At 41.9% G+C, this 23,014-nt stretch overlaps 1 protein-coding gene across 3 annotated transcripts in view; it reads right to left on the bottom strand.

The window, feature by feature from the left end:
- arhgef25a (Rho guanine nucleotide exchange factor (GEF) 25a) overlaps positions 1 to 23,014 on the bottom strand; it is a 61,144-nt gene that overhangs the window by 19,638 nt on the left and 18,492 nt on the right. Inside the window, exon 1 of one of the 3 annotated variants that reach the window (XM_061828686.1) lies at positions 19,704 to 20,148. The exons of the other annotated variants lie outside the window; for them this stretch is intronic. Within the exon in view, the coding sequence (XP_061684670.1) occupies positions 19,704 to 19,818 (115 nt within the window). The 5' untranslated portion in view covers positions 19,819 to 20,148. Of the gene's footprint in view, positions 1 to 19,703; positions 20,149 to 23,014 lie in introns of those variants that run through there. 3 annotated transcript variants of the gene reach the window in all.

The raw sequence follows: 23,014 nt of genomic DNA, 5'->3' as shown, positions 1-23,014 counted from the left end.
GTCAGCACCACGCCCCTCTCCAACACATCAAGTTTCGTCTGTGTATTGTGGCTGAAATGCGTGAACATTGTCCATAGTTATTTTTGTTTTGTTTGCTCTACGGCAGGAGTCGTAATAACACAGAGCATCAGCTCGCTGTTATACTCACTTGATTGGCTCTTAGCACACAACACTTTCCGGTTACTATTTACTGCAATGCAAGCGTGCAACCCCCATCACCCACCTCCCGCCGCCGGTCGATCGCTAGAGGCTGGCTGCTTGAAAAGTAGAACTTGGGGTTAAAAAGAAGAAAAAAAAGTCTGGCTACACTTGCTGTAAATTCTCTCCATCTAAACCAACTCCTCAGAAAAGCATCAAACAAATCTCTGCGGTCCATATTTTGGCATAATTATTTGTTGTCCGTGCCACGCCCCCTCTCCAACAGGTCAAGTTCCACCCGTGTATTCTGGCTCAAGCACACAGGCTTGAACATTGTACATCATGCTATTTTTGTTTTGTTTGTTTGTAATTATTTTTCACAAAAATCGTCCACAAAATGCCAGATAGTGGACGTTCTCTATTCGGTGAAACGTATCCACGAGCAATGGCGGGGTCAGAACAGGAGCTCTGCAGGCGTGGCAAACGCTGATTGGCTGTCAGTTTTCCAGCCGGGCTCATTGGAATGTCTGAGCAAGAGAGGAATTTCGATAAAACTTTTCCAATTTAGAGATGTTTCCTGGTGAAATCTGAGGATAACTCTAGCATTAAAAGAAACACTGAGCCCTCATCTACAAACTTTTAATGTGTGCTCCCATTCCTATAAGTTTGGGGAGAGTCTTCCTTTAAGTGCTACGTAAAATGGATGGATCACTATTCATTTGGTTACTATTCATCAATATGAATTAACTATTCATATTGGTCAAAAAGTTTACACATCTCATGACATTGGTGCTAGTATACAAATATTAAGATGTCATTCATCTTTGCAAACCAAAAGCTGCCATCATATTTCCACAAGAAAGACAGAGTTTGCTGCATAACAAGAGGGTCCCCAGAAGAAATGTCAATGCAGTTGGCAAATGATATCTGGACCTTTGCAAGGTCACACCAACCATGGCCGGTTTCTCTGCCCTCTAACAGGCCGTGAAGGTTTGCATTTCCTAAAATTCCCTGCGTGACTTCATCCAGTCGGAGGTGAAAGGGTCACAGTGCGCAGACAATCCTGCTAAACAGCTCCTCATACCAGCAGGGAGAGCTTATCTGAAGAGCCGAAAATGCTGAGAGGTTGACACTCGTTCAACAAGCCAGTTGACAGAGTGGCGAGCACGTGAAGCTCTTTGCCAAAACGAAACGGCCACTGAATGAAGTACAAGTTATAATGTGGTCTGCACATAATTGGCAATGTTTATCACGACAACATCTGTCACCACGACAACTCTGCGGTTAACCAATCTGACCCAGCAAAGCCTAATCTTAGTGTGGTTATGAAACCATCAACAGGGTACCATGATGATTTCTGTGGAAGGTTTTAGTCAAAACAACAGGAAAACACAAAGGCAAGTGACGAGCTACAACTGAAAGGAACACATTCCCTCGACAACATTGCAGGATTGGTAATTTTATGTGATACACCCACACTGGAAATTGGAGTAAAAAAGGCTTCCCACTCTCCCTCGATCCTGTGGCGTGCTGATACTGTCTCGTACTATTCATTGTGATAATGGAGCTTCAAAGCCAAGCTTACCCACAGTAATTTAGGTAATGCAGCTTAACAACTGCGCTTGTGACAGTTCGGAAGCAGCAGGGCAGCATCAAACCGGTTTCATTCTTGTAGACGATTCTTGTGGTCCATGGTGCTGAAGTGTGATGGCAACCCTCAAGAGAGAAATTTGAGTTCATTTCCTTGATCAGCTATGGGGAAACCTGATTTTGTAGTATTTTTAATGGCATCAGAGACTCTCCCTCTGAATGTCTGAAACACAAGTTTCAATGCCAGTTGTGTACTGTATTGACAACACAACTGTTGATTAGGCAAACAGTTTGCCGAGTTTATCAAAATAATCAAATAACAATCTAATGGAAAGATCCCAAGATACAAAAAAATGGAAATCAGAGCAACTGGAGTTAGGGGTCGTGGGGGCACAGCCAGATGACAGGATTCGGAATTGATGCAGAATTAACAATAAATATATCTGCCCGATTGGTACGTTTATCACCTCGTTTTGATTTTTAACTGATTGTAACTTCCAAAAATGGTCAAACAATAACATTTAGTCTGATGGTAATTTTATGGAAGTAAGGCTGCAATCAAATCTTGCTAGCAGTTTTAAAATGGAAAACTTCTGCTTAAATGTAGCTTATTTTCCGATACAAGTCCTTTTTCAGGCACCCTCAAAAAACAATCAGTACCTCTTCTGTTTCTTCATTTACTTAATGATAATATTAATTAACAATCAAGGCCACGCAAAAAAACACAACACATTAATGATTTTGTTTTCTTGCCCGTGATATGGAGAATCTTCTCCCTGACTCTCATTTAAATGACACGAAACAATTACACATTACACAACAATGAAGTTTTGTACACACTGTTAAGGTTTGTGTGTAAAAGTTGAAAATGATCATCATTGAGCATGCTTTGTGTTTACAGTAAGCATGCTTGAGTGCACCGCACTTGAAAAAAAAAACAGTGGTGAGTCAGAGATTTGTTTGTACTTACATTCACTGTTGCTTTGAGTGTGGCTAATCACTGGATTCAGGAGAAAAAAACAGTTGCTAACTATACAAAAGGATATTGAAAATGATCAAACATTGCATGCATTAGCAAAAGTATTTCTGTAGGTCTGTGTGAACATGGATCATTTTAGCAACGCTATGTCTAGTTTGCAGAAATGCAAACGAAAACACGAGATCGGTGTGGCGTTAGCAGACCCTTATTGTGCTAAATTGGATAAACAAGTGACTTGCCCAGTCACGTAAGAGGGACAAAATATCTGATGGACCACTCTCCAGAGGGCCATAACCATCCATTTTCAACACCACTTAATCATGGTTAGGGGCACAGGGTGCTGGAGCCGTTCAGCTGACTTTAGCCAAAAGGCAGACTACACCGTGAACTGGTCACAGTGCACCTATAAACACAGACAACCATTCACGCCCAGATTCACACTGTCACTGAGTGGGAATTGAACCCACAGTCAAGCGAGTGAGTGTCCTAGTACACCATCAGTGACTTTCAGGGTCACAACCCTTTGACTAAATCAAAGCTGTCGAGCTTCACGGCAGATGGAGAGGAAATAAACATCAAATCACACAAGCAAAACAGCTTTGAGAGTGTGGATGGAGATGGATGGGCTGCGAGCGTCCCCCATGGTTTTTTTGTTTGTTTGTTTTTTGATCCACCTTTCCTTTAATATTGATCGCTTGGTCTGAGAGAGCTGCTGAACAGACAAATCAGGCTAAAAGCATCAGAGGTAATGGACCACACTTGTTCACAGCAACTCCACTTTGGAGGTCTCTGTCATCTCAAAGGCCCAATAGGACCATTGTACATAAGAGGCATTTGGGTGGGCCGGAACCAGATCTTTACAGCTGCAAAGATATCGAGGTGAGGCACTGCCAATCAATGACAACACCTCCAGATTACAACTGCAGGGATGTAGCAGTAGGGCAGTCGCACAAATAATACAACATCACACTTCGATCTCTTCTGCCTCACACCGATGACTTTATTTTCTCCATCCCAGATGCTACTGGTTAATTGCATTTCACCCACTCAGAGGAAATGGACACTCAGCAAGGAGGATATGCAGACTGAAAGGGAGACAACAAGGCACTTAGTAGCATAGCCGTATCGACTGGAAACTCCAAACGCTATTGTGATGGACTCCATAGATCAGTGATTCCCAAACAGTGTGCCGGGGTACATTAGTGTGCCCTGAACGCTCTTCAGGTGTGCCGTGGGAAGTTCTCAAATTTTATGTAATTGCTAAAAATAAAAAAAATAAAAACATTCATTCCAAGAAATAATGTATTTTTTTTCATCTATCTATGCCAGTGAGGGAAAATGACAGACAGAACAAAAAAATCCTCTTCTATTTGATGGCAGGAAGTACATACAGTAATTGATCGATCCATTTTTGGTGACATTTACTTTTGTTGGTGTGCCGTGGGATTTTTCAATTGTAAAATATGTGCCTTGGCTCTATAAAGGTTGGAAATCACTGCCATAGATTACCCGCTGTCATTCCCAAGGAAAAGGAATTTTAGCACTTCTACAGATCCATAATATTTCCTTTCACTTTCCACAGGCGCAGTCAACCCATCCGGTTTAGGTGGAATAACACTACTGGCTTATTTCGATTGCAGGAGCTTTACTCAAATTCGATAGATTAGAAGCACAATTGTGGGTTTGGATCACAGGAAGCTTTGTCAATTTTTTTTCTTTTTCTTTTTACTGTCACGACCCATCGGAACGGAGTTAGGACCCAAATGCAGGAGGACACGGGAGGCGCAGAGGTAATTCGGGAAAAACGTTTATTATTAGAAGGTCAGGGATCAGGCAGGCAGTCAGGTACAGCAGCGGTGGTCGGGACGTCGGGCGTAGAGAGCAGGTCCGCAGGCAGGCAGTAGTCGGTACATGGGAGGTCGATCAAGGAAGGCAGAAGTGTCAAAGGAGTCAGGCTTACGGGGTCGGTGTGAGAGCAGGCGGAGGTCGGTACACACAGGAATACGATCAGAGATACGGGGGTGCTCGAACGGGGCATGGACCTCAACGATCTGGCGGAGGACCAGTCGTCACCGGGTCCTATAAGTACTGGGCGTAATCAGCCGAAAAAAGGTGCGGGTGTGTGCCGACTAATTGGCTGGCCACGCCCAGCCTGGGCAGGATGCCAGGAGCATGACATTTACTGGGATTTTATCTCCCGGCTCAGGGGTTAGTATACTTTGTCAAAAGGTGCAGATGATGATTTGTCACGATTTATTTCACAACTCAAGTTTGAAGTCTGAACACTAGTTTTGAAATGTAATGCAGTGACGTGTGGAGAAATAAACAAATTAAGTTTTTTTAGATATGACCCGTCATTTGGTTCATTTCAGTTTGGCAGGTAGAATTTGTAAATATTCTTTTAAAAAAGAGCCATAATCTGTACATTTTTGTCAAAATAAGCCAAATGAATGAGTATTTCATCTGTACATTTTTGTCAAAATAAGCCAAATGAATGAGTATTTCAAACAACCGCATCTAAGGCTTTAGCAGTCTAGCTTTATAGTGATACTAAAGCATACTTAGAAATGGCATAGATTAGCATGTGTTGTAACCCTTTAAACAATGGATTTTAAACACAAATGGTGTAGCAAGACCTTTAGACTAACAATATAAATAATGGACACGGGCATTAATGGTATGTGCCGATGAAGTTTCTCAAAAAAAAACATTCATCATTGGTGCAGAGTGTTCGCATGTGTTGGGGAAGCATAACAGACAGAACTGAATTTGGTGTGGAGAGGCTTGAGAGTCGGGAGCCATCAAATACATTTGGAATGAAATGCAAAAGAGATTGTCAACCAGCAGCAACTCTATCAAGTACACACTGGTGAACTTTACAGATTCCCACTAACAGACTCCAAAAGAGTCCAGTATCTGTCATATCTGTCTATTGCCCAATATCTTTGTCCATTGTTTAAGTGTATACAGTACTCCCATTTTGCTCGCGCAGACCTGTATTGACTAAGCACCAGAAGTTGACGTTTCGCATCCTTTTTCCACAGTTCCTCTTTCCTTCCTCTTCATCTTGACCACCCTCTCAACCCAGCACTGTGTATCAACCACCCCCCCCCCAACCCCATCCCCCAAATACCTTTACCCTGCCACTGTGTCTTGTGCACTCTGCATTTGTCTGCACTGCATTATTGGCTGGGTCGTCCCCCTGGGATGTCAAAACATAACTCCCTCATCGACTGCAAAGCGCAGTTCCACCACAAGTCTGCTAGGAGTGGCTCAAGCAGGCAAAAGCAACTTGGTGGATAAAGCAGAGACTTTGCCTCAGACTTTAATGAAAGAAAAAATCAATTTCACCTCTTTTTTCGTGAATATGTGTTTGTGTATGTTAAATGGAAACTGTAACAACGTCAAAGTTTAAAGACAAATATAAGGGAGAAGTAGTTGGGGATAAGAGATACGAAATGAGATGTCATTTGGCTGATTTTTTGCTTAGAATTTGAGATACACGAGCTGTATGGTGGCACGAAACTCAACTTACTTCACAACGAGCAGCAGTTTAACAAATAGTAAACAATTATTCAAAAGGAGTCTAAGTTTGTTCTGTTGCCAATTCATGTTAAATGAAGCATATAAAAAGAGAATTATACACTTCTGTATTTAAAACATCCACATAATTTTGTGTATTCTTTCTCCTCGGGGAAAAAAAGTTTATTACCATTGCCCAGTGACCAATTGACCAAGTCATGCACACCAGAAGGATTAATTATTATGTACAAACAGTTTATTTACATTGTCTAATTGTGATAGTATTGTCTAAATTATGATAGTACTATATGCTTTACAGAGGCGGTTGGCTGTAACGGATTAATGGCATTTCCATTCATTTCATTGCACAAACATGATTTGAGATCAAATCCTGGTCACAAAAACAATTCAATTGGAATCTTAAAACACCGGTGTAGTTCATGAGTAAAGGTCTACCTTAAAGCCAAGCCGAGAAGAGAAACCAGTGTGTACCCACAAACGTTCATTATCATTTCATCCAGACGGAACTGCTGTTTTGGAAGACTGAATACAATCGGTTTTACTGAATACAATCATTTTTAAAACCAGGTCCCAGGGTGAGTAAATCTGAAAACACTGCCCTTGTCTTGCCGTGTTCACAAAACATATGCATTACTCCTGAAACGACAGGAAGTCCCATTGATTTCATAACCTTGCGCTTACGCCAGCAAACAGCAGCATTAATTGTGAGGATGCTTACAGCACAAGGGCTTCTTGTTCTCTGTTTTTGGTGACTTACTGTGACAGTGTTTCAGCATTTATGGACACTGGATACATACATTTCTTGAAACGTTTCAAAGGTTTTCAAAAGTGTTTGGACATGGCCTAAAACATTTAGTGGGACTTTGAGGATCAGAGGTTCTTTTCAAATGTCTTTAAAAACGCCGTTCCCTTACTTATTCATCGACATTTACTTGTTTATGTAATAATGACCCTTTTCCCTTGCAGCATATACAGTATATCTGTATATCTGTCTTTGTGTCTCTGTCTGTCTCTGAGTGTAATCAACACAGTGCAGGGAGACAGAGAAAGGAACAGAGATTTCCTGTCCTCCTACTGACCCACTTTTTAAGTAGACACACCGCCATGCTTTCAGGAGCGCACGGTCACAGTTAAGTAACATAGGAAGAAGCTAATCAGTGTGAAGCAACCGAGAAACCTCCATAGGAGAAAGGCTTGCTTGGCAATATACTTACAAGCACTTGCAAAAAATGGATGGATCCAAAAGTGTGTGGTCAGTACAGGTTTAAGTGCTGCATTTCAACTTTCCGAGCTTGGGTATTTATGTCACTGACCGCTGATGCGAAAACGTCCCCTGTCACCTGCATCAGCGATTCATGTTGAGTCTGATTGCCATCTTTGGAGGAGAGGTGATGCGCCGTCATTGGTGGTTCAGAACCTCTCAACACATTCTTGTATACTACACTTATATCAAAAGAGATTCACTATACTTGTATCAAAAGACATTCAATGTTAAGTCACTTCACAAACCCATTCCAGGAAGCTACTCTGCCGGAAAGTACCATAACATTTACTATACTAAAGTTGTCAGTTTATTTTGGGGGAGTTGTTGTTATTGTTGTTGTTCATTTTATTCATAAAGATAGCTTAAAAATCAGCTACATCAGCTATTTTAGTGGTCAAAAATTTGAGCGGACGAGCCTCGATAACTCCAATGTTATTGTAGTTGGATGGTCTGTTGCTACAGCAGCTCAAGCTCTGTCCACGCTTGATGAAGGTGACGTTATTTTTGCCCACATTCCTCAAACGGTCAGTGACTTGAACCGATTCCCCACGGTGGCAGTCGAAGAGCTTAACACCTTGGCCACAGAGGCCTTCATTTTTCTCAAAGATATTTTCTCCCTTCTCCTCAAGACAGAATCTCAAACTGGGCACACATGAGAGAAGCAGTGTGATCTTTATTTTGCTAAAGCTAATTGAGTCTTTCGTTATATGCAACTGTGGACCGGAAGTTCTGTGTCCGGTACCATGTTCATGTTCACTTAGCTAAGTTATTTTCTCAGTGCCGACTAAGAAGACTCTAGATTCGATACAGTATTCTCCTTCGATGAAGATTGCGGGCCTGCACAGAACAGACTGAAACAACATTCTTCTCTGCTTTTCGTGTCGAATCCATAACATGTGAGCCACTCACACTGCCACAACCACAGGAACTTTTCCGAATCTCGCTAAAACAACACTGAATTTGACTAAAAAGACTGAACATTATTGAGCTCAGTAGAACTTGGGGCATTTATTTATGGTAAAAATAAATAAATAAAATGTAAAAATGCCGAAGTCACTGATGTTGTAGTGGTACACACGTCTGACTTTGGTGAAGGCAGCGTGGGATCGATTCCTCCTCAGTGTCGGTGTTGATATCTGCCCTGCGACTGAGTGGTGACCAGTTCAAGGTGCAGTCCGCCTTTCGCCCGAAGCTAGCTGGGATAGGCTCCACCTTTCCCGTGACCCTTGTGAGGATGAGCGGCTTGGATAATGGATCAATGTAAAAATGCTAACTGTTGTTAGCATTGAAATGAAAATCTTTATTTCCTTTTCCACAAATAGATCATTTCTGCTTGTTTCTACCTCCAGCAATAACATTGTCACTCACCAGTATGCCTATTGTAACCCTCCTGAACCGAGTATACCTGGTCCAACCTATTAGAAAAGCAAATAACGCTATTCATGAATCAGGAGTCACTGTAGGCTTGTATATGTTAGTTGTAGGATAAAATGAGAAGAAGCAGAAATCTTTATTGTCCTTGGAAACAAGAACTGCAACAACAATGCCACTCATGACATAGTCAGCCATCCCTACATGGAGACTTCTTTGTTAACGCCCAATCATACCAGGACAGTGACCCAGTCGTGGGCTCATGCGTTCTGTTTTGATCACAGACAAAAGGGCTTCCTGATTTTAAAGTGTTTCAGTAGTGTGTATTATACTCAAGAGCATATTATACACAAGATATTTCGGTCCAGCAATTTGTTGTGGTTTAACTGAAGGAAATTTTTAACTCATAGAGTTATTTATTTGTTTTTGACTAGAAGATTTTTTAAATCTTAGTCATGGACTGTTCAATGTAAGAGCAAGAACATCTGAATCATGGAAAGAATGTAGCATATATCCGATATTATTTTATTCTTCTATTGTATGAGTTATTTTAATTTTGGTTTCACATTGTTGTGTGGCAATTAAAGAACACAGGGGGGGCCAACACATTGCTCCGGCACGCTATGCTGCTGAGATGTTTCGTTGTGCACTTTGAAGCCAGGGGTGCAGTTGGTAGCACACACTCACACACACACATACACACGCACACACACCCTGTTGATGATCATAATGATTATCTGGGCACACACCAAAGAACGGAAAGAGAATGAGTCACACATTGGTAAACAAGGCTGCCATTAAGTTGAAGATGGCTGAGAACACAGCGCAAATGAAAAGCGATTGCTATTCCATGTAACAACTGCGGGTGTCAGGATGAGTGGGAGGAGAACTTGGAGGTCAGGTGGTGCCAGCCTGGCCTGGGGGACATGGCTACAGGATAGCTTTGACCCCAATTACTCAGCTACTCTGATGCTATCTGATGTCCACTTGCATCATTCCCTTAAGTATTTTGTGCAAATGCGCGCATGTCTGGGAACTTAACAAACATTGTACAGCCCCATACGATGTGATAAATGTTGTGGAATCGCTATCCGTTGCAGCCTGGTCCTTCATCTCTGGTCGCTTCTTGAGGTTTTCTTTCAATCAAGTCAAATCAAATTTTATTTATAGAGCGTTTCTCATACAATATGCATCTCAAAGTGCGTCACATGGTTGAAATCAATCCTTCCCAATATGAATCTACACAAATGCTTACAAGTGCACACACACATGCACACACAGGGACACACAAAGAGTTAAAAATGTGATGACTTATGGCTGGGCACAGAGAAACCAAGTGGGAAACGTCATCTCAGGGAGCCATCTCCACCAAGACTGAGGTTTCTCCTTCGCATGGGGTTTAGATCAGGGGATGTATGTGATTGATCTTTTTCAAGTGTGGGCCTGCAAAGCACTTTGAGACTTTTTTTTTTTTATAGCGCTTGTGCACCTACGTCATAAAATCATGTGGCATCACAATATTGCAAGTCAAACAACGTATTGTTGAAAGTTAATTTCATTGAGACGAAACAAAAATATGTCTTACAGCACAACACCCAGAGTTTTGTCCGATACCGTTAAACATTTAGAAGGTGATAATAAACGAAGGTACATGTAAAAATGAGAAAGACTTGGCATAGAGGATCCATATTTAATGCCGCAGTCGATGTTTTCACCGATAAGAAATTGGAACGTTAATTCGCTTCCGCTTGTCTTGGACAACTGGATCTACACGTGGATCTGGTGAGTAAATTGTCGAGATTTAGACAGAAGAGTTTGAAAGAGAATACAAGTCTGGACGCAAACAAATACTTCATTGCTGGATCTGTTCTCAATCAAGAATAAATCCCACATGGTGCTGAACCCACCCAGATTTTTTCAATACAAATACCAATATTAAAATTATGACCCCTGGTTTTAGATAAATTCGCATTCATTACCTATGACTGGGAAAAAAAATTAGGGCAGGGAGTCGTCTCCTCCATACACGGAAGCTTATTGCTGCCATACGGTTACCTCCGTAAACCTCTAAAAGTAAAAGACAGACGGTTTATTTTTTTTAAATACGCATTGTTCTTAAATGAGTCAATTTGCCATTATAAATACTTTGTAATTTGAGATTAAGAATAATTCCTACCTGAAATGAAGCGATCGATACATAGGCATGAGTATTTGGTTGGGCACTACCCATCCGCTTTAATAGCCGAAATCCATCAATCCTTTCTCGTCTTTTCAGTTGGTATTCTATAAAAGGATCTCTTTGAAGAACTGTCTCATCCATTGTGACCACCAACAGCACAATAGGTCTCGGGCATTGGGAAAAAATGTGCTCCGTTTAGCCGACTCCCGAGCATCTTTTTTTGACCAACAACCCATTGATCTTTTTTGGTCTTTTCATCTGTTATTCTATAGAATGATACCTTTGAGGAACTGTAACATCTATTGTAACAACCAACAGCACAACAGGTCTTGGGCAATTTAAAAAATCTGCTCCGGTTCAACGACTCCAGCACTGCCAAGCTGCTGGGTTTGACTGCCAATATGGTGACATCACATGCACGAGCTCTACACAAATAAACTTGACTTTCTTGTGTCAAAACACATTATAATCATTTTTGTTGTTTTTGTTGTTTTTTTTTTAACGAATTAGTGTAATTTCCATTCATTACAATGGGGAGAAACCATTTGAGCTAAAAGTATTTGGAGTTACAAAATAATTCAACTTAAATCCCAAGGCACAGATTTAATCCGCAACCTTCTAACATTCTTGGCAGTCATACAAGTGTAAGAGATGTTCATTAAGAAATATGAAATGAGAGGATGACAAAAAACGATGATAGAACAGTGAGCTACAGTCATTTTTCTGAACATTACAGCAATTCTTTTTACAGATCTTTGTGAATGAGTATAATTTTATCACTGCTGTCATCTGTAATATGCAAAAACAAGAGATTTTTTTCCCCACTTGTGCTTTTTATCATAATTGTTGTCAAGTTGGCTACAGACATTTTGTTGACCTCTCTTTGCGCTAAGATTTTGTAATAGTGTGGACTTTGGGGTCCAATTGTTGAAGTGGAAAACCGATGACACGGGAGCACTCCCTGTCAGATGTCGGCATTCGGAGCACATTTGGGTGCCGTACGCGGTAGAACCGAGCTGAGCATGATAGGGCCACAATTGCAGACATGCACGTGGAACACTGACGATGTGCCCCCACTGTGCTGTGAGTGCAATTCTCAGTCACACTTGATGAGCTTTCCAGACAAATATTGTCATTCCTTTTCATGGTGCTCCACTTCACTTCCCGCTCATCCCCATAGCAACAAAACCCGAATGGAGAAAGTGAGGGACAGCCACACAAAAGATTACACAATGGTAAGCAGAGAAAACAACCTACACTTTTGGGCATCCAAACACAGGATATGGCACTTTTATGTGTCATAATTAGCATAGAATGTTCATCAATATTTATAGAGAAACGGCTCTGAATGTCATTTGTAAAGCAAAACTGTGGGCATAAAAGATGGTTTCATTTCAAATTCAAATCCTGTGCACCTGTAAGCCTTTGACTGTTCCACTTCAAATTTGGTACTTGAAGCATTCTGGCCATTACAAGGATGTCACACGCATAGCCAAAATCCTTCACCCCTTCACAAAGCCCACTGAATATGACCTGGATTTGGAATTAGCTCTAAAATATGACATAGTCATATCTCAGGTCGAGCCAATGGACTGTACGGTTAACTGCAGCAGTTGAGTGCAACACGATGTTCTCTTTTGTTATTAGTTTTAACTTTAGTGTCTTGGAATAAATACCTTTACGGAATGGTAATTAAGGTTTGTGAAGATGCAATGTAAAAATGATCCCAAGTCCAAGTTAACTTGTTGTGTTGAAAGACACAATTCTTCTGCTGTGGTATGCGACTGAAGTTCATCCATCTATCCATTTTCTTCACCGCTTATCCTGACAAGGGTCGCAGGGAGTGCTGGAGCCTATCGCAGCTGTCAATGGGCAGGAGGCAGCATACACCCTGAACTGGTTGCCAGCCAATTGCAGGCCACATCGAGACAAACAGCCGCACTCACAATCACACCTACGGGCAATTTAAAGAGTCCAATTAATATTGCATGTTATTAGGAAGTGGGAGGGAACCGGAGAGCCCGGAGGAAACCCACGCAGGCACGGGGATAACATGCAAACTCCACACATGCGGGTCCGAAATTGAACCCGGTACCTCAGAACTGTGAGGCCAACACTTCTCCAGCTGAACCACTGCGCCGCCCTACTGAAGTATTTATTGGAATTAACCGAAAGATGTATGGCAATGGTATTGGTCTCAGATGTTTCTCGGGGAGATTCTTGACAGCACTGCTAGCCTTTATTCTCAGAGCTATAAGAGTTTTTTTTTTTTTTCTTTTACTGGTGCCGGCCCCAGTATTACTTTGCACAATTCGACCCAACAACCATCACCAAAAACTGTTCCTTAAAAAAAGAACGATTTACAGTTCAGTTGCTGCTCTTGCTCTCCTGTGTTGTAGGAGAATTCTTTCTAAACAAGGTATGGAATGCACTCCTGTGTTTCATAATTTGTTCGCTCATTCGCCTCCTCTTCACATTTACAAATAGAGCCTTGAGGAGGAGAAAAACGAGCTTACATGAGAGGCGCACCGGAGCTGTGGAAATAAGTTAGGGCAAATGGAGCAAAAGGCAAAGGCTGAGCAAAAAAAAAAGAGGTAGACAGTGAAGTTTGTGAAAAGGGGGAGGACATAATTAATAACTGGTTGACTGGCTGTATGCCGGATTGTCTGAGAGAAGAGGAAGGGAGGGGGGGGGTCAAACGGGAAGGAAGAATCCTAATGCTCCACTTGCTGTTCAAATTCCAAGCAGACAAATCACACAACACTCGGCGCAAAATTCAATGCCGCCAACACAGGTCGCCTCGTCCTTTCCCTCGGTCTGTCCTCTCCTTGCAAACGTGAGGGGATTAAAAAAACTAAATAAACATACAATATGTAGACTTGTTGCACAGCAGACAGGCAGGGTGGGAGATGGCGAGGTGCAGAGTGGGCTCAGGGGCAAAGATTAAAATATCTCAGAACACGAGGTCAGGCAGCGGCAGTCCAGCGGCATACCTTCATTTCAGCTATTTTCGTTGCTTTTTCCATAATGTCTAAAGTCTGCCTTATAAGCTGATGGGAAAAACACGTTCTCCAGCTGAGACATAAAAAGGCAAGCTGCTTTTGTTGAGACAATTTTCCCCCACTTTTGCCAATAGGGCTGCTTTGTGTCTAAGTACAATCGATTTGTCATTAAAAAATAGTCACGTCTCTTAAGACTTAGACCCCGAAAAACTCTACTCAAGGACATCGACAAAGTGCTACGATTTTATATTGAAGTACCGTTTATGTACCGATATTGTATAAACCACACGAACAATTTATCTTGAGACAGTGATGGACGTTATCAGTTTGAAACACAATCTTTTTTATTTATTTCTTTAAACAAAAAAAACGCCTGAGCTCTATTGAATTAATGTCTCTGCCAGGTTGTGTCTCCATGGCATATTAAACCAAAACTGATTTTTAAGCTTTGCTCTAACTCTGACGGCTAATAATTCAATTTTGGATGAACTGTACTGTTTTCAATCAGAGTTACATTTGGAGGATACACACAAGCATTGGATTATTTGTGTGTTGTGTCTATGCGTGTTCACGTGTCTGTATGTGTGTGTGTGTGTGTGTGTGTTTGGGTTGCAATGCCTGAGGGTATCCTCATGCTAACCTATTACATGCCTCAGTCAACATACAAGCTGCGTCTTGCATTCAGTGCAAGACAAAGCAAAAGCAAGACAATGAAGAAAATTAGGAATACTGATTGTTGTAGGTGATGTCAAATGTGGGGAAATTTGCTGCTGTTCTGTGCTATCCGGTCTTCAGAACTGTGAGGCCAAGGCTCTAACCAGTTGCGTCACAATTACAGTCTTGTAATCTTTGTGCAATCTTCACTGCAAAATATTTTGCAAACATCATATCTCAAGTCACTTTCAAACTTCACATGGAACCTTAGTATGCCATGGTCCCGCTGTACCTCGTCAAAAAAGTGTGCAATTAAATCATGCGCTGGTGGAACGAGGGCAAAAATGAGTGTAGAGCCCTATGTAGGAATAAGGCAAATGCTCGACAAAGTAGCATCCAAGTTTCAAAATCATAATCGTGGTATGCAGACAATGGCTTGATTTTTCACCATTTTTGAGCTTCATTTTACACGCATTACTTCATGAATTTTTTAATCATCAAATTTCTCAGGGTTGTTCTCAACACTTTTCTCTGGTTTGGCTCAAATTGACATCTTTTCATTTTACAGGAAGTCTTGCATTGGACGTCACTGGTGAATCTAATGACATTACCAGTGAGTGTCCATGAACACTGTACACCAGGGTTGACCAGACTTTTTCACCCCAAGATCTACTTTTCAAGCAGCCAGCCTCTTGCAAGTTACCGACGACGGGTGGGTGTGGGTGGTGGGTGGTGGGGGGGGTGATGCTTCCAATGTTGTTATTAATGTTATGTGAGATATATATAATTTTATATATTTATATATATATATATATATAATTACACACCATCTCATCCTGCACTTTCTACTTTGGGTTCAGACCAGACCTTTTCCTCTCGAAAAGAGTAAATTCCATCCAGTTAAAGCACTTTTACTTCGATTATTCACATACTCCGACAGTCATTGCATCTTAAATCTTTTTTTTTTGTTTTTTTTTTTTTGGCACGCCGTTCCGTGATCGACCAAGACTGCCACGCGATCGACGCATTGAGCACCCCTGCCGTACACAATAAAAAGTGCTAATAATAATTGGTTTACTCATGATTTCTGTATTGGTTCATCAACATTTGTCATTCAGTGTTTGTGTGGTCTCATTTGTATTTTGAATAGCGGTATTGGCTTCACCATATTTGAGACGTGGCTGCATGTCAAGGGTTATCCTAAACATTAACCAACCTTTTTAAGTGAATTTCTTCTCTCGTTTCACAACCTTGATTCTGAACTGGTTTTGGTCAGTTGCTATCTGTTCCCTCGCCTGAACAGCTGCCCAAAGCACTTGTATAAGATCTGATTGGGTCAACCCACAGGTTGGTATGCTTTAAAGTATGGCAGCACATTCAACTGGTTGCCAACTACTGGGCGTAAGACTAGAAAACAGAAGCAGGAAAAATAATATCCGCTCCACATGTAGGTTTATTGCATCTTTTTGACGTTCCATTGATTTTACACTCACACCCCAAAAAATTCAAAGCAATAACATTATGATATGACTAAGAATAAGTCATGCTGTCAACATAGCAGCCTTGGCTAATGGCTTGTTTACAGTGCTAAATCTAGCTTGCTATTGCTAGCGCTGCTGCACTGTTGACACTGGATATGCGTTCTCTGGGACTGTTTATCACTTCTTCGCAGTTCTGTTATTTCATGCCAATGTGGCCACGTTTTGTGCGAGGGCACATTAGTGAGTGGCGAGGCTTTTGTTAGAGACATGAGGGCCGGGAATTAGGGATTTGAGGATGCATTCAAATTGAGTGAGCTGTTTTAAGACTGCAAAACTCCCCTTTATTGTGCTGTGAAAAACAGCACTGACATCACACAGCTCAAACGTGACATGGTTTGATGTTTACTTGCATTATACTCATCTTTCCACCTGTCCATCATCCCAGTCTTTCCACCCCAATGACCCCATCCTGATGAGTAGACTCCTTCTCCAGAGTGCATGGCTTGGACCGACGGATCCTGTTCTTACATTGGATTTTCCCTCATGAAGCCAGTGTCAGTTGGCCATAAAACAAAACTTACACTAGTCACTTTTTCATGTCTTTTTCTTTGGTCTAGGTTCCTGTGTTTCAACATTTCTTTGTATTTGTAAATAGAATTAAATAAATAAAATTGAGAGCTTACAGAGGATCTGTGTGTTGAGTTACAGGTTGTTTTAAAGCGAGGCCAATACTCTACTTAATTGTGAACCTATTGGAAGCAAGACTGTCAGTCATTAGATTAAGAGTGATATGATAGATTCAGAGAGGTGAAGGTCAAGGAATAACACATCCAAGTAAAGGCACTGTTCTATCGAGTGCTGAAGTGACAGGTACACAATTGTGTGAATGAAAGTCTACATATCGTGTCCAGAATGGCGCATGTGTGTTATCCAGCATGTACGTATATGTCATTATGCTTAAGTAGGGGATGACTCATGCCTTGTAATGCAATTTCATCAGCATCAATTGATTTTTTTGTTGTCGTTAAAATAAAAAGAATGGGGTTGAATAACTTTATGCCGCCGCTCCCTCATCAAACAAGACCAATGAAAAACGTTATGAACAGGAAGCTTCGTGTTTACTGTTGTTAAATAACTGACCATTTACAACACAAATCACTACGTTGTGATGTGCATACTAATCATTATTTAACAGTAATTCACATAAAAGAAACATGGCTAAGGGAGAGGAGTCATACAAATCAATGACTTAAAAGACAAAAAAAGTCATTCATAAAATGTTAAATTAAGCTGAGGCTCAAGCCATTTCTTTGGAAAATTGGCTTTTCCATTTTTTCTTTTTAATCATTAAATTTCTCCCTCTTCCGGGACGCTGGGTGGTGACAGATGGCCTGTTGTGACTCGTTCAGAAACAGCTGATCCACGGGGATTTGGATGCCCATCATCAACTTGATAGATTAGAGAGAGTGGCCTTAAAAATGCAAGACAAAAATATTTCATGGCTGCCCAGGAAATAAGGTTTATGACCGACATCTTAGAAGAAAGGCCAGAAGGGTGTGGGATGACAGCTGAGGCAAAAGTAATTCATGGGAGCAAAGATGCTGCATAGCATCTGTGGGCATGCAACACGTTCAAACTCAAAGCAGATGAGCTACTTTGAAAACAAGCACAGCTAAAAGAAAGTGCTGAGCACCAATGGAAGTCGGACAATTCACATGGGGCAGAGTCTCCTTTTGTGTTGAAGGCAAAAATCACTTTATCGGTTCAAAATATTGTAATTTATTGACTCCAAATAATGTATCTTTATTCGTCCATCTGTGCTGGCGACGCTTAGTGACAGGTAGAACAATAAAATGATGTTCCACAAGATGGCAGAAAGTACAATGAACCAATGGAATTGTAATAGTGTTCAGCAGGCCCAAATTTCACACAAAGTTATTATTTTGAGCCTCACGTAAATAGGTAAACTAAAAAGCCGCTGTCCATTTAAAATGGAGGCAACACAGCGCTGCCTTGATATATGAATTAAGTTCATTGCATGACCACGCTCATACTTCAAAACAGTCGCATGTCAAATTAGCTTTTCCCAGTGAAATGAATGGAATTGCCATTCATCTGTTCCAGCTCCAAATCAATACTGTAAATGCAACCTGTTTTTTAAAAAGGCAAATGGCACTCTATAATATTGCGTTAACATAGGGTAATTACATAATTAATAGAAAGAATAATAATTACTTTTTAAAACAGTTTGTGCTTCATGGTTTAATATGTTAATTCAATTTATTGAGGTGTTAAATATCCGCTACATAAAGCGTTATAACGCGGGAACAATGGATGCTAAGTGTTGAACTGTCAAAGCCATTTTCATTGTATGTTGGCATTAACTAGCGGAGGCATTCTTATTTGGCACACTCATGTCTCAAGGTAACACTGGACATAGGTTCCTATGCAGATTGTAAAACAACATCAATACATTTCAGCTTCCAACCGTGAAATACAGTGCAATGTGCATTATGGCAGCCCAAAGCCTCTTGTTGTGTTTATTCTGACTTCTTTTCACAGTGACAGCCTCCATTGGTCCAATCCCCCACATGTTTACACATCATGATCTAAGTGTCAGCATTTTGCTTCAATAACATGCCAGAGGTGCAGCGTAGAGATGTAAGCTATGGAAAAAGGAGAATATCTATTACATAAGAGATTAAATTCAAAGAATCTCTGGTATTTGTCCAAGAATGCCAGCCAATAACATTAAAGCCTTTTTTATGAGCCCCCCCTCCCCCCCGATCCTTTATACTGTATGTGGATGGCCACAGTTTATCCTTTTCATATAAACTTGTAAAAGGGGCCAAAACACACAACCTAAACACTGCAGCACATGTTGCCTCCAGACAGTATTGATTTGTTAAGTTTGTGATGCGATTGCTCAAAATAGACGGTGCATGCACACTGGTGGCAAAATGCTACACAGACTTAAATCTGACTTTTGTGTCCAACGAGAGTGTTGACTGCACACCCCCCGCTGCTTTTACTCAGCCACCCGATAGCCTAATGGACTGCTGCCGTTCCCGCTGAGCTTCATTCCAACATATACAGGACGGTTGTGGGGGCGGCAGTGTTTTGGGGAGAAGAATGTTTTCCCCCCGTATGTGTTTCATCCAGCCACGTGCCGCACGTTCCCGACTGACGCACTCTTCGGCAGGAAGACACTTCCAACTTGGCCTCACGTAAACACACTCATCCCGCTTCGGTTTTTAATGGAGGAATGTGTGATGCACATCCTCTTCTGTTCCCACTCTGCCGGTCTTTTGTGAGCGGCTACTACATTTATCACTCAGTCTCAGGAGTGTGAGTGTCACACCTGTTGTGGGGGGATTGAGGCGTAATAAATCAGAAGTGGAATCGAAGTGGATATAAAGAACAAATGTGGAGGAAAGGAACTTCAAGTTGTGTGTGCATGGCCGTGTATGTGTGTGGCCGTGCATGTGTGTGCAACACTGACCTCTGACTCGGGCATAGCAGCAGCCACACTTAGTCAGGACTTTTCGGAACAAGTGTTGGCAGCCACAGCAGCCTCGGTGGTGACGATGGTGATGGTGAGGGTGGCCCCTTTTCATGGCGTTGGACCATGAGCCAAGGTGGGCATGGCCCGGCGCTGCTGGTTGCAGGTTCAACCCACAAAGTTCAAATCCCACCAGACACAAAATACAGTTCAGTTTGGCCTCCTTCTTATACGACCGTTTATATGACGGCAGTTCTCGTCCACAGGAGTCCACCAAAGAAGCCGTGAAAAAATCCAGAGTAGGTGCTAAACAGCCACGCAAAGATTCCACTGAGCATATTGTCCTGTCATATCTTTTTATCTCTGGCTCGTCTTTATTGGAGTGTGCTCGCCTTGTTGAACTGCCTGGTCAAATGACAGACTGCTTCAGCTAAGAGAGACAGAGAAGAGAGCCAGAGAGAGGGGGTGTCGGGGGAGGGGGGACAGAGTAAGGGGAGGGTTGAGGATGGAGGGTGGAGTCTGCAAGCTCTCCTCACTGGCTATTCCAGGATAAGGTTCCCACTCCCCTAATTTTTTTTCCTCTTCCTGAACGCCCCCCACCAACAAACCCCAACCAAAGCCTCCACCTCTTCTTTCCTTCTCAGCTGTTTTTTCCTCTGCTTCCTTCTCACTCTTCGCTCATATGCTACCACTCTGCTCTCTTGTCCTCCCGGTTCCAGGATTTCTTACATTTCCACATACAAGCGCAGTTGAAAAGGGCCTCTAGATGGTCTGAGTTGATCCTACAACACACCGACAACCCTACTGGACATGTAATATTGTGAACAGAGAAGAAGCCGTGTTAGGGTGTAAGTGTAAAATAGTGCAGTTTCCTTACCAGTGACATGCAACAATGCTTTAGGCTGAGGAGTTTCTGTCTTTCCAGGTTCCGTCTGTATTCGTTAATGACTAAGAGTCCACTACACCAAGCTTTCTTTTCTCTTTGTTTCCATGCAGCGAGCAGTGGGGTCTCAAATTTCATCATGTTGGCATTCTTTGTGTGTGCTGAGTGTGTGTGTGTGTGTGGTGTGTGTGTGTGTGTGTGTGTGTGTGTGTGTGTGTGTGTGTGTGTGTGTGTGTGTCATTTGACCTGACAATTCATCTTCAAGTTCAGTGAATCTCTAATGTGTTAGGACAGACAAACATATCCCAGATGTACTTCATACACAACCAGGAGACAAGCAAAGCAAATGAGATCTGCTTTCAGAGTGCAGTATTGAATGATGGTGTCCACTGAAAAGAAATATAAATGCTTTTTTCATGAGTTGAAGTCAAATTTCTCCCAAATATTGTTCACAAACCTTTCAAAAAATGTGCTTTGGCTACCAATGTAAAAAAAGCCACTGTAAGTTGTGCAGTTTTATCACGCAGTACAATTCCAAAGATGTCCCAACTTTTGAGGGAGCGTGCAATTGACAAATTGAAGAGAAGGAACGTTCACCAAGGATTTTGCCCGTGAATTCAACGATCCAAATTTGGCACTTCATTAAACTGGTCTGATAATCACAACACCTGCAGGTACATCGGCCCAGGAGCGCCACATCTAGCATCTTCACCTCCAAGATTGTCTGAGATCAGCCACTCAGAGAGCTGCTGCAAAAATTACCTGGCACCACCAAAGAATTTCCACAAAAATTGTTAACAACCTTCTCAGGGAAGCTCATCCACATGGTCGTCGACCTCATCGGGGTCTCAGGCTGAGCGCAGGTCATCATCATTTCCAACTTAATGGCATTTAACAAACACGGTTGCGTTCCATTGATGGCATATCGAGATTCCGTGATCAGATCCTGAGGGCCATTGTTGTCCCATTCATCCACGACCATCACCACAGGTTGCAGCATGATCATGTAAAGACCCAAGTTTCAAGGATCTAGACAGACGTCCTGGAAGCTGAAAACTTTCCAGTGCCTTTGTACTCACCAGACAAATCACCCAACAGCACAGATGACAACGTATACTAGTTCCTTCCTATATCCAGAAGCTTCACACAGTCACGAAGAACAGTAGATTAACATTCTACAGACCACAATGAACAATATGATCAATCAAATCTATGCAAAGGAAATGTTTTGTATTGCCTGTTGCAAATGATAGTCACGCCACATACTGGTTTTCTGGGCCCCCAAAATATGTTCTTAATTTTCTGCCAAATGCGCGCTTTATTGTCCTATTATTGTAGGCAGCCCAAGGCAATAATGCTGTCTAATCAGCACCCCGCCATGCCACACCTGTGAAATGGATGGATTATCTCAGCAAAGAGTAGTGATCACTAATGCAGATTTGCACGGACATTTTTGAATTTTATTTCCAGTAAACTAACCTCTTGTGTACGAAGATGAAATCATGGATCTTTTAGTTCAGCTCCTGAGTTCATTCATTTTTATTCAGCCATCCATTTTCTGAGCCGCTTAACCTCACAAGGGTCATAGGAGTGCTGAAGCCAATCCCAGCTGTCATCGGGCAGGAGGGAGGGTACACCCAGAACTGGTTGCCAGCCAATCGCAGGGCACATGGAGACAGACAACAGCCACACTCACAATCTCATCTAGGGGCATTTTAGAGCGTCCAATTAATATTGCACTTTTTTCTGGGATGTGGGAGGAAACCGGAGTGCCAGGAGAAAACCCACGCAGGCACGGCGACAACACGCAAACTCCACATGGGGTGGGCTGGGATTTAACCCCTGTCCTCAGAACTGTGAGGCCAACGCTACAGCTGTTCCAACGTGCCACCTCATACAACTTTAAAATATGTAAAAAATATATATTTTTAAAACACTTCCTGGATTTTACTTCAGTCAGCTCATTTAATTGCTACTCGTGATCAAGCAGGCATGATTAAATAATCCACAAAATGATATCATCTAAATAAGGTTGGTACTGATGCTAGTACAGAGCATCTGTTTGGAAAGCTAAATTTGTTTCATGCAACAAGAAAAGCAAAACCTTTATATGGCAAAATAATGTGACTCAGAGTGTGGTCTCATCTCACATTAGCAACAGCATCATGCAGATGGGTCTGGCAAATTCTTCCGATTGCTGCGGCAACCACACCACTCCAGTTTTTGGAGTATGAACATCATCTGGCATGGATGCTTATCAAGGAGTTGCACATCCTTGAGGTGTGTTGTCTTTATACATCAGCAGAAGGGCACCCTTTGCATTGGAGAGCACTCAAAAGTTGCATTTCACTTTTGTTCTTTGAGTTCCCTAAATACAGCAAATGAGCAAAAGCTACAAAGCCAAATTTACAATAAAGCAATTTCAACG

The sequence above is a fragment of the Syngnathoides biaculeatus genome, chromosome 2, assembly GCF_019802595.1.
Source record: "Syngnathoides biaculeatus isolate LvHL_M chromosome 2, ASM1980259v1, whole genome shotgun sequence".
Lineage (NCBI taxonomy): Eukaryota > Metazoa > Chordata > Actinopteri > Syngnathiformes > Syngnathidae > Syngnathoides > Syngnathoides biaculeatus.
This window is presented reverse-complemented; position numbering and strand designations above follow the sequence as displayed.